This window comes from Aythya marila (genome assembly GCF_965140915.1).
Source record: "Aythya marila genome assembly, chromosome: 3".
NCBI lineage: Eukaryota > Metazoa > Chordata > Aves > Anseriformes > Anatidae > Aythya > Aythya marila.
In genome coordinates, this window is record NC_139044.1 from 6,879,382 (window position 1) to 6,891,974 (window position 12,593).

A 12,593-nucleotide genomic window follows, 5' to 3' on the forward strand; every position below is an offset into this window, starting at 1 on the left:
CTGCAAGGAGCCGTTCCTGCCCTACTGCCAGGGGGCACTACTCTGGCCTGAAACTCGTCCAGCAGAACAGACACGTCGCTCAAATCCTTCTGCCCCTACACGCTGCTACCCACACCAGTGCTTGAGAAGCACCAGTGCGAGCTGCGTGCTCTGCCCCTTGTCTCCTGCCTTGGCATTCTCACCAGAAGACCCAGCTGTGTACCATAAATCTTGGAAAGGATCTGTTTTATTGCACAAAAAAAACTATTTGTGGCCAGAAACCAAAAGGGTCTGGATCACATCTTGTTCTATGCTATCTGGGAGGGAGGAAAAGAAGAGAAGACAAGAACAGCTAATGGCTGCCCTCACCAACCGAGCTTACCTACATCCATCTGTGGCTTCTCACAACTGCTAACCCACGTTTCTATGCTATAAACCATCACCAGAACAACTCTGCAGCACGGGAAGACAAATTGACAGGCTTAAATGAATATGTGCACTTTATACCCTTCCTGTTACCTGATTAAACTAAAATATTGGCTGAGAGGTGGTGCTGCACCTCCCCAGACAAGGAAGTCCTTCAGTAGGGCAGAGCCAGCTGAGTTCCCATTCGAACGGTGATGGCACCACTTAAAACCATTTCCTCTGGAGACGTTCTTGCCACTAAATATTAATAAAACCTTTACACTAGAGGTCTGCGGGGTTTTGAAAAGTGAACTCATATGTATGGGTTGAGAGAAGCAAAGCAACATACAGGAAAAAAGAACCACGGTGAAGTGCAGATGGAAGGAGAGGTTTACCTGAAGTAAGTGTGCTGGTGCATTTTCATGGGTGACATGAGCAGAAAGGGGGGGAAAGAAAGGACACAAAGGAGAGAGGAGAGAAGAAAGCATAGCACAGGCTAGGAGCTGCCCCCCGGCAGCCCTGCACCTCCTGCAGCCCCTCAACACCACCGCTGGTGCTGTGCTGACAGCCGGCGGCACCCTTACCGGTGACACTGAGAGGCACCGCGCTGTGGCTGCGTAAGAGCTGTGCCAAAAACCTTCTCCAGTTGTGCAACTCGCCGCCTATTCTCAGCTGATTTGTCAAAGCGCTCGGTTTGGCCTGAAGCCTAACGAGCTCCCATTCCTCCCATTCAGGGGAGCAGAACCAGCGCCAGGAGCTTTGGTGTTCCCACCCCATGTCCCTGCCTCCGTGGCGGGGCCGACGAGCCGATAGCTGGTCAGGGTGGTGGGCACAGGGACGGCAGAGCCCCAGAAGGAACTCATGCACAGGTAATGCTGGCATAATGGAGAGCCAGGTCAGAATAAGCCTGATGTCTGTGTGCCTTCCTCTCCCCAGAGCAATGCCTTTCTTCAGGAGGAACAGGGAGTGAGGTGTGCTAGGCACTGTGAGCCCATGCCACTCGTTATTCCTCAAAACAAGTGTCTGGAGACGTCAGGAAACTTCAGCGCTCTACCTCAGATGCTGGTGCCAACAAAACCAAACAGGACAAACTCCAGCCTGTGTATCTAAACCAAAAAGCAGTCTGCCAGCCTTGGCCACCCGCTTCTTCCCCTGCAAAGCCCCACAACAATCATTTTGTGTTTCAGTTTTCATGGGCTATTTCACTGTTTTCACAAGCCCTGTTTTCTGGTTTTGGCATCCCATCTAAGGTTTTCAATGAACTCAACATCCACAGCGTGGGTGTCCCAGACTCTGGCAAGATCAGGTAACACATTTCACGGGGCTCCACTTGAGCACCTCAAACCCTAGGCAAATAAAACACGAGGTCACTTGTAAAAAAATTTGCCCACAGAGAAATGTTCTGCACAATTTATCCCCCATTGCTGTCCCAGACCTAAACCAAGGCTCAATGCTATTTTTCATGCAAGTTTGTTGACATTTGCCCTGAACACCTTTTTTGACAAGAAAATAATATTTATCACTGAGGATTAGCCTTTGCCTTTCAACTGAAGACTGTCTAGGTGTTAATGGTAGACACTCAGATATTCTTTCTGTCCTTCTTTTCCAGATCAGCAAACGAGGGCGCAGAGAAGGTACATAAATAGCTTGTGGTTGCATAGCAAGTCAAGAGCAAAACCAGAGCTGTAGAGGCCCTTCCAATTGTCATACTACAGGCAAGAAGAAAAGTTGACTTAAAATTTGCCCAAGGGGAGGAACTGGTTAACCCGGCTGAAATCTACCTAATGGGCTGGCATTTGGGCTGATACACATCGATAAATCTGAATCTGTGGATTTTACTTCTTGCTGCATTTCACTTTTGTCTTGAATTTTACATTCAGATGACAGTACTTTAAGTTCAATAAAAAGCACTTGTGTTCTTCAGAGCAGTATCTTCATTTAAATTAGTGTTTGATTTAAACAACATGCAACTTTTTTCTTCCAGTGGGCAACTTCATTTGTAGACTTTATGAATTTTCCTAGGGATTACTTAATGAAATATGGTAGAAATACGCACTGTTATGTATGTATAAAGGTATATATAAAATTACAAGTGTCTTTGATTCACTCTTACAGAACTTCTACATTTTTTATTTTTAAAAACATACCGGGAAAACGTTTAACTTCAGATTTGCTTATTTATCTGATTTAATTTCAGTCTTGTGTTTATGTATCTAATATATTCTCCAAAATATTGCTAATATAACTCAATTATTATTAAAACATTTGTTTTTTACAGCAAAATATTTTGGTTAACTATAAAAAACACTGGATATTTTAAATAACAAGAAGATCTTGCAATAAAACCAGAATGTAAGGGCCCAGATCACTGTAATTTTCAACCCTTAAATTAATTTTCAGCTATAAGTAGTGGCTTCTAGTGAATTTTTCTTAGCAAGGTATCAACACCTGCAAAGAAGAAAAATGAATGAAAGTATTGTCACAGTCTTCAATAAATACACCCCTCAGTCACAAGCAAGATGAACAAGAGATGTGAGTGCCTTTGATTCCCCACAGGCTCAGCCTGAGTGTTCAAATGCAGTAACATTAAATGACCCGTGATACTGGTTTCACCCCAAGCACGCAGACTCAGGCATTGCTGTCTAGCTGCCAGCTACTGTTCCCACCAGCAGAAGTCACCCACCTGGGGCAGCATGCGATTTTCCTCCTCCAGCTGTCTTACTCTTGCCTCCAGCTGCCTAACATAGGACAAGGTTGATTCTAAAATCAAAAAGAAAAAAACTCGTATTATCCACATAGATCGGCTTGTGCATCCTGGTGTCAGAGCCTGCACTGCATTGCCTCGTACGTACAGCAGATTCCCTCTCAGATACCTGCTAATTTTCACCTCTGCTCCTCTTGAGAGCAGTGTAAATAATCCTGCCCTCTGTTCACTGGAAACCTCACTGACCTGCATCAGGAAATTTGGTCACCAGAGAGAGTGACTTCCCTTGGATACAAGTACTGAAAGATCATCTCAGTGTTCCCTTCAGCAGCCTTATTTCCCTCTTGAAAATGAGTCACACTTAGTCTGCTTCTTCCTAAGAGCAGGTCCATGATCCATCCCTAGAAGCAGCTGAGAGCTTTCTTACCATTCATTTCTTGCATTACACAGAGTTTCTACTATTAAAATGCTGTACCTAAAAGAAATACATGCCTGAGAAAGTAACACGTGCTGCCTGTAAGAGATCTCTCCTCAGTCCAGAAGCACTGCTGTGACTCTCCCACCTCCTTGCCCACGGCTGGCAGCCCACCATGCACTCACGCCTGATCCGAGGAGCCCCCCAGCCTCTCCGAGATGTCTGTTCTCTTGATGTATTTGTGCTCATAGCACTGTGTAAACAGTAAAATTGTACCGTTCATGACCAGTGCTGTGGAATCCACAGCTATTGGGGCACCACTGTCCCTTGCTACGAAGCTGCACAGAGCAGAGCTGCCATCTGGTTCAAACTGACGGAGGAATTTGGGCACCGCTTCCCTCCGGTGCCTAAATCACCGTGCCAGCCTGCCCATAAAGTTAAAGCAGGGAAATGAGGCCTCGTTTACCACTCTTACAAGGCCGCAGTAAGCTAAAATATGCACGCCCAGATAGTGCACGGGAATTTACACAACAGGAAAACAACATGGGAATTTGTCGAAAATGATTAATACACGGCAAGGCACTGGATTAAAAATAATAATAAAAAAAAGCACTGTATAACAAAAGGCAGGGGTAATCTGAGGCTCTGCTGCAGAAGGATTTCCATAGCTGGTGATGGGTACATCTCCGGAGAGCCACTAAGCCCAGTTTGGATGAGCACTTAGAAGATGAACAGCTTATTCAATTAACTCCATATGACAGGGTCCCTCCCACCAAATCCGCCTCCTTCCCAGCAGCAGCACTTCTGGGAGGAGCTGCAGAAGCTCCCTCGCTATTAGGGCCATTAGCAAAGGCAACAGCTCCCAGCACGTCTCATCTCTTCTCGCTGCTCTTTTCCACAGAAGATGGCTCCCATGGAGCCACCTTTTTTTTGGGGGGGAGGTGGGGGGCTGAAGTAGGTGCTCTCTGTGGCACGAGCCATCTCTAAACCCACCGGTTACATGGCTGCTGCCAAGGTAGCTCAGGCCTGGGCTTCATGCTCAAGCCCAGCTTCCCCGCTGTGCCCACCAGCCCTCTTCACACAAGTCCCCATCTCACCTCTTAGGTTTTTTGTCATTTTCTGTTACCATTTATTCGCCCTCGTACAGCACAAAGCTCTCAGCAAAGCCTGCCTCGGTTTTGTTTCTTCACGTGTGTGGTGCAGTCTAGAGCTGAGGCCTCTCCCTGCTCCTTAAGTGACAGTGCTGCCAGGTCACAACGTCACTGCCAGCTCGTACCAGCTGGGGATGGGGTCCAAAATCTCCTCACTTGTTAACCCTTCTAAAACATGAAACATGTATTGAAATCTTTTGTAATCTGATTAAAACTGAAAATTAGGTCAGCTCCGAGAGACTTGATCTAGCAAATCCTTATTTATGTGAGTATTCTTGACACAAACCAAATGCATATATATTTCAGTATCTGTTAATATATTTATGCTGTGATGCTATGAGCTTAGAGGAAGAACTAAGCAGAAAAGGCAGCCAAGGACATAAGAGACAGATGAATTGAAAATGCAGTGAAACACTGTCACCACTGAAAGCAAGAACAAAGTTTCAAAAAAAAAAATGTTGCCTCTTAGAAGTATTTATAAGAAGGACTATATGATCCAAATTCATAATCAGCCTGGAGACCAACAAGGAGCAATAAAGAGCAAATCTTAAAGCTGCCATCCAGGAAACAGTTACCTGCTGCCACTCCCATCGTCATTCCAGGCAAATTTCCATGGGACAATTAAGCCAATCAAAACTGAAGCAGAATAAACTGGTGATAGCAACACTTCAGCAGGAATACGTATCTGAGCTGAAAACAAAGGTCTCCCAAGGGGAAAAGAGTACAGAAACTTAGCATCACGTCCATAACAGTAATGTTATTTTACAATAAAGCATTTAATAAAGTGCTACAAAGTGCCAGGCATTCACTGCTCTGAAACATAACCTGCACAAACAAGATGATTTTTAGCTGATGTCATTAGTCATAAAGCTTTTGTTGTACGATTCCCCAAACAGATTTACCCAACATTGCTCGTTTTCACAGAATTGCAAATACACAAAGGCCCTGCCTTATCTGCAGATCGCACCCTGAGCCATAGGCATGCTTGCAGATACTTACAGATACACCTCCACACACGTGTGCTGAGTTTCTTCTGCCCACAACACAAGCAGCGAGGAACAGCGTATGCATTAACAGCATCCAAGCCCAACTATTATGTTTCTGAGTGATGGCACAGAAGCTGTCAACTACGTGGAGATCGAACACATCTTCATCAAAACCAACAAACAACTAACTTGGGCCAACATCTAGACCAGACCTGACCACAGACACACAATCCTGCAGTAGCCAAACGATCAGTTTCACCTCCTGCGGGCTTCCTGGCTATTATTTCTGCTCTTTCCCATCTCCCTTTGCTAGGCACTTCTACAGAAGCAGCAATTTTAAACAATTCCCACACTTATGAATGGATTCCTACCAAGCAAACTTCCCTACTTTAGCTTCCCATGCTCTGAGTGTAACTGAAAATGTGCTCGTTGGCCAGTGCTTCATTCCCGGGCTGAAACTAAAACTCCTTCCAGAGGACTGCACAGACAGTAATATCTTGCTTTTAGGAAAATTCAGCGACAATCTGCCCTTTCTCCATATCCATCACTCTAACAGCTTATTAGAGAACATCAATATTTACGTAGCTGATCTCTTTTTCTGTTGACAGCCACACTCTGGAAGCCAGTAGATATTTTTAGGTTATGTCAAATCTTATCAAACCCTTATGACGCTGCCAAGGGCATGTTTGTGCCTTGGCTTTGCCCATTTTTGTGCGACTGCGCCTGCTCTCAATCTATCAAGTCACTCGTAACATTCTTTAAGCTAGATTATCCTCTGCTATTTTAGAATGGTTGAGGATGTCACACGGAACTCTTGGTTTCTAAGGACGCTTTTTTTTCTTTCCCCCTGGGTTTGGGTATTTTGTTGGCTTTTGTTTTTTCCCCTATTAAGGAGAATTACAAAAGCGCTGGTCCCTTGAGCAGTGCTCACGCATTCAGATGTTGGGGTACGCCGAGTTACAGAGGCAGAACGCTTCCAGCTCAACCAGGCTGCCTTACCAGGGCGCCTACTGCTAACCACCAGTGCTGCCGAATTAGCCAACAGTTCTGTATTTTCTCACACAGTCCTGATAGCCCAGCTGGGGAAAGTGATGCAGGGCTGCAAGCAACACACTCGGTAGCTGACAGGATAACCGAGCTGTTCATTTTTCTGCTGTTTATGTGGAGCTGCGTACAACAGATAACAAAAGAGCATGATGGTTATTATGCCACCTCCTGCTTCTGTCTATTGCAAACCAAACAGTACATGACAAACCCGAATTATAAAACATACTGATGTAAGTGAACAGCCAGCAGGCTTTGGCTCTCCCATATTCCCTGTGACCACGTCTGACCCAGAGGAGCTGCAGCACATTCCCTGCACAGCCAGGACCACAGCAGGGCCCAAGCCCCCAGCTTCTGCTGGCTCCGTCCTTGTCACCCCGTGGCTCCTGCACCGGGCACCCGCATGGCCTGGGGCCGAGCCGCGAGCCCTGCGCTCACGGCTGGTCTACGGGAGAGGGCAAGGAGCTGCTGGGCCCACAATCCATCAACATCACTTGTCCAGCTTAGGGCATCTTCACATTAGCACAGTTTTGGGGGTGTTTTTTCCAAAAACATTGCTGCCTCTAGCCTCTGTTCTAAGATCCACAACAACTGACCATGGGGTATCCACAGACCTCTTGATCAGCTCTAAAGGATCAACCTGTCAGTTGGCATGAAGCAACTTCCTCCATGGATGTTAAAAATGGGTAGAACCTTTCAACTTTGGAGATGAGTAGTAATACAGTGGATAAGCAAACCACACAACCCATAGAAAACAGAGAAAATCCTCCGAGCTGACAAGACCTGGAGGCTGGAGGTACTGGGAGAGAAGAGCACTAGAGAAGCAGTAGTCCTTACATCTTCATGGCCAGAAAATGGAAAAATATGATTTCACGAGGATGCAAACACCGTCTCGCTTCTGTTAACGTCAAGATCTTCTGCTTCAACTGGCTCAGCTAATTTGGTATTCATGCTCCTAAAGGAGGTCACCAGAATCCGGGGAGCTGTCACATCCCGATACGCATATTTTAAACACACACGGTATAAACGAGTGAAGCTGCCAACAATTTGCCTCAGCAAAGAATTCAGCACGTTATGTATAGGGACACTTTGATGTCTGGCAATGCAGGTTCGGTTCAGGTAGACTCAGCTTCGACACAGAAAGTCGTTTGCTGTTGCTGCCCCTGCCCTGTGTTGGCAGTTGCACATCAGATCAGGGTTTGGTCGTTCAGATCCACACCTAGCATCCTGCGATGAAAACAAAATAATCTTTCAACAAATGGAAGATGAAAAACCAGGCTGCGCAAGGGCCGTTGTCAACCCTCCTGTGATTAACTGACAGCTCCGTACATTTCTGAAAGGGTTTCCATGCTAACTGGGGAGCAGATTCAATGACACGTGAAGTATCTCCCTGTCCTATAATTCCTAGTCGTCTGATTTAATTACCTCAGTATTAATATTCATGACTGAAACTTGTTATTACTGCAATCCATCCCCTTTCAGCTACTTTGAATGTGAGGAAAACCCCGCTAATGGCTTTACCCTAACTCACCTTTCCTCCACCTGCGTTTCTCAATGGCTGAAGCTGCTCCACGTCCACACCAGCAGCGTCCAGCCTCCGGCACTGGCACACGGCAACTTCTGAAGGTCACTTTTAGCCCTGTCTGCTCTGATTTGCTGTTGTGGTTGCACACTCAACGGGGATGTTATGTAAGATGAGTGCTGGAGAACTTCTTATGAAAGAGCAGCAGAGTTCCCCTGCAGCCCAGCAGTATTAGGACTAGTGCTGCCACATGGACAGAGAGAAGGCAGCCTGGGCAAACTTTTCTGAAGCTCCCAGAAAGTTTCATGCCAGCAAACAGAGCAGTGTGAACACTGGGACAAGGTTTGCGTTTCTCACAACCACTGCTGTCTGAGATTCTCCCACGCCATGCTGAGACTTCCTGCGATTATGGATCCAGCCCTTCCCCGCTTCTCCCTGCAATTCAAACTACAGCTCACTACGCTTAGCTCATTCACTGAGGATTTCGGGACGGAATCCTTGCAAATTGAAAAACACATACGTGCTAATTCACACACCCTCGGTGCCGTACTACCCCCCCACCTCGTTTTGTTGTGTGCCGTGTTTTCCCGTTTCAGGGCACACTGCACTCAGGTGTGCTAATTATTATATCTCTGCACCAGCTATTTTTACCCAGATTTCACATGAAGGTAGCGTTTCCTGATTTGCAGCAGCTTTTAATCACAGATGACCTATTTACTGCAATAAGCAAATACTCCCCTTTGCCTTGAGGCAGCCCTAGCCATGCCTTTAACAATTCCTTTGCTGCAGCAGCACCGAGGGCTTTGCTTTTGCCAAAGTCACCTGAGGAACACCCCTAAAGTCACCCAAATGCTGTCTGTGACAGAGCTACTGAAAATAAGGGGTTGGCTCCCACTTAAGAACTTTGCTGATTTAGTTTTGCATTTGTTGGAGGTTTTGCTGCATGTTTAGCTTTGGGGTGCATCAAAGCTTGCAGCTGAATCCATTTCCAAGAAAGCTCCAGTTTGAAAAAGTCTCCCAGAGGATTCAGCTGCGGGAACAACTAAAAATGACATCAAACATCAGACATCAAACGTCTCTAAAGCTATCCATAGCACTCCAGCTAACAGCTGGATAATGCCGTCACGCTAATGGTCTGCTGTAATGCTAGCCTTGGTTTGTTGGGTTTTTTTGGAAACTAGAGGTGACGACGACAAAGCTTTTCTCCCTGGCCAGCCTGAGATCCTGTTAGCTCCACTTCAGCCTGTGCTAAATGCATTTGCCATGTTATTGATGAAAACTGAGAAAAATCAAATCCATTATGCTATTACTAAAACTTTTCCCACCGGCTGTTAGCTTGCTCTCGCATCGATCTCGTGTGTTTGCGGCCGGTGGGCTCACAGACAATGAGGGAAAATCCTAAGTTTCCCAGCAACAGCCATGCCTGGGCAAAAGGCAGAGGCCCAGGGGGTCGCAGCGACCGAGGCGCTGAATACGTGTGCTGAAGGACCCTCAGCATCCCTGCAGCTCTCCACAGACGCTCACGGGCACCCTCCTGAGGGCAGAGAATTCGATTTTTCAGGCCCCAAGTCACCAGAGGTCAAAGAAATACAGAATGGAGAAAAGTCAGCCTGGCGAGGAATGTTAGCATTGACACAGTAAGCTCTGGTTAATAAATTGCATTGGCTTCCGCTTGCAGACCTGTGATGGAGGCCAAAACTGAAAACTGTGTCAGCAGAAATTCCAAATCAGGTCAAACCCGGGGATGCTTTTTATGCTCATCCACTTCAGTCAGGAGGTGGTTATCCAGCCTCTACACCCCCTCTTCACAGGTAACTATCTGTGTGACTCAAAACCAAATTCAAATGATGTCCACGAGAGAGCAAAACCAGGAACTACACAGCCCTAATACAACCATTTATCAAACTCTTTGTGGCTTCTCCTACTTTTAAGCATTATAAACCACTCCTGTGCTGCTAGAATCCAGACGGCACAAAGGCTTTGGTAATGCAGCATGCCGGACAGAGTAGCATTTCCATTTAGCAAGCGCAGGAGGGATAATAACTGTCCCAACCAAATGAAGAAATCGATTCTGTAACCAATGTCGGAGAGGAGAAGGAAGAGGAAGGAAGCAGCACGCACAGTGCCAAGACACTAAATTTAGACCAGCTCTTACTGCTGCTCTGCCCGTCCCCGAGGACACAGAGCCTTCGTAGCCCACATCGCAGCTCACCCAACCTGAGTGCAGAGTCAAAGTACGCAACCCAACTGACAAGCAAGCTTACGCTAGCAAAGTTCTGCACAAACACCCCAAAAATATGTCGAGCTGCATGAATTAACCAGGCAAACTAAGGGACTAATAGCCCCAATACTTCTACTATTTACTTTGTCTCCAAACCACACGAAAAAAGTAGAAATGTAAGAAATATAAATGCTTCTGCCCTTTGATCTCAGCCAGTGCTGAAGCAGCAGAACAGAAGCTCTCTCTCCCACCCGCAGCTTGCAGATACCCACGACAAGCATTACGGTCCTTCGTTAAGAAAACCAAGTCCGTATGTGGTCTGTATGCCATAAAGGGGAGAAGGAATTCAACATGCTTACAGAAAGCCTTCACTTTATTTGGAACAGAAGACCTCAGATTTTTGTCACCATATTGTGGTGGTGAAATAAACATGTCCCAGTACTTCACAGATGAGGAGGGACATCATCATTATAATGATAAGGTGCATCACTGTTCACATACACATACAAGATAAATAAATGTATTTGGTAAATAGTGATTAACTGCAGAGATGCTCCTCTGCAATGCTGGAAGCCCTGACTTCGATTCTCAATTGCAGAATGGAGAAGGGAAAAAGAAAACGTACTATTTGTGCTTATTGCCAGAGCTGTAAACATTTCCAAGAATGCCTTACTAGCTGTGTTAAAAGCTCTGCCAATATACAATTTCAGCTCGGAACAGTGAGTCAGACTTTCTAATGAGTGCTACAGCCAGCCCTGAACCTCAGGGCTGCCTCAGCCTCCTGCCCATGAGGGATGGCACCCCAGAGCCTGAGGCTACGCACAGCACCCACTGCTGGCTGGGTCAGACCTCTTGCAAAAAGGGCGTTTGGGAACAACCAAAGTGACCAGAGGCTCCGGCTGTGCAAAAGCCGAGCCTGCAAGGGTGCCCAGGCATGCTTTGCTAGAGCGACAGGCGTTCTCCTAAAAAAAAAAAAAAAAAGGGTGAGGGGGGTGGGAAGAGAGCAGGGTGCTCCATCTGACTGAAAGCTAGAGCAGGGAGGAAAGAGAAGGCTCTGCAGAACAGCCAGCAGGCGGGGAGGAAGCCCCAGCAGGTGCCCTGAAGCCAGAGCACAAGGACCGGCCGGGGTGTTGCTGACAGAGCTCCTGCAGCACAACACCCACCCCTGTGAGTGCAGCCGCCTTGAGGCACAGCAGGACCAGGATCTGATCCTCAGCAACCCAGTGCTGATCCTCAGCCAATTCCGGCAGCGCTGCCACTTCATTAAGCAAACTGAAATGTCAGCGTGAGCTTTCCTTCAGCAGCCCTAACCCTGTAAACCTCGAACGTGGGACACCAGAGCACCACGCTCTGCCTGCAGTGCTACAGCTTAACCAGGGGTATCACGGAGAGGCTGATGGAGTGTCTGCACTTCACTACATTTCCAAAACATTTAGAGGACTCCTCCAAGCAGCCCCGGAGAGAAGCAAGCTGTGCACAAAACAGCCTCTGCCCTCGCTGCCAGCCCCCGGTGAGCCCCTCAGGAAGCGCACTGTGAAACAGGAGGGGATGCTACGCCACGCCACGCCTCGCCTGCTCCTTTTGTCAGCTTTCAAGTGCCATTTAATTCCGTTTGGATGAAATCAGCCAAACAGAGGAGGTACTCTAGAACCTGAAGATGGTAAATAAACAATTGCGGTAATTCTGCAGGCTCTCAAATCACCTGCACCTCCCGTCGGGGACAGAGCACTCTGTTCCCTCGTACAGGGGCTGCGACATCCACGCGGAGCTCTGAAGCAGTCAAACCCGAGAGCTCCCACAGCTGCTTATCTACACCATCTGAACACACCACAAATATTTCAGACAAGGTCTCCTTGTGGTTTACTTCCCGATTATTTCGCTAATGGGAAAGCAGTTTACGTACTTCCTCTCCTCACACACATAAATAATGGAGCACCGCTTTTGGCTACACAGGCTGTTGGAAACTGCCAGGTGAGAAGGAAACCCCACTGAGATGTAGGCAGAGCAGCCTGTTGCCAGCCCTGGGACCCCAAACCTGCTGCCATGCCCCGCTCAGCACCACGTCCCCCTTCTGCTGCCCGCTATAGCAGAAGGATGAGACAGACCCCAGAGGTCAGGGCCGCATGTTTGCGTGCGCACCTGTGCGCTTTGCCACACCTTTATGTT

At 47.2% G+C, this 12,593-nt stretch overlaps 1 protein-coding gene across 5 annotated transcripts in view; it reads right to left on the minus strand.

The window, feature by feature from the left end:
- The window catches only part of CCDC85A (coiled-coil domain containing 85A), a 136,346-nt gene that overhangs the window by 14,147 nt on the left and 109,606 nt on the right, over positions 1-12,593 (minus strand). For 4 of the 5 annotated variants that reach the window (XM_082756231.1, XM_082756230.1, XM_082756229.1 and 1 more), the window contains one exon: positions 3,068-3,144. The exons of the other annotated variant lie outside the window; for it this stretch is intronic. In XM_082756231.1, the coding sequence (XP_082612357.1) occupies positions 3,068-3,144 (77 nt within the window). The remainder of the gene's footprint in view (positions 1-3,067; positions 3,145-12,593) is intronic. 5 annotated transcript variants of the gene reach the window in all.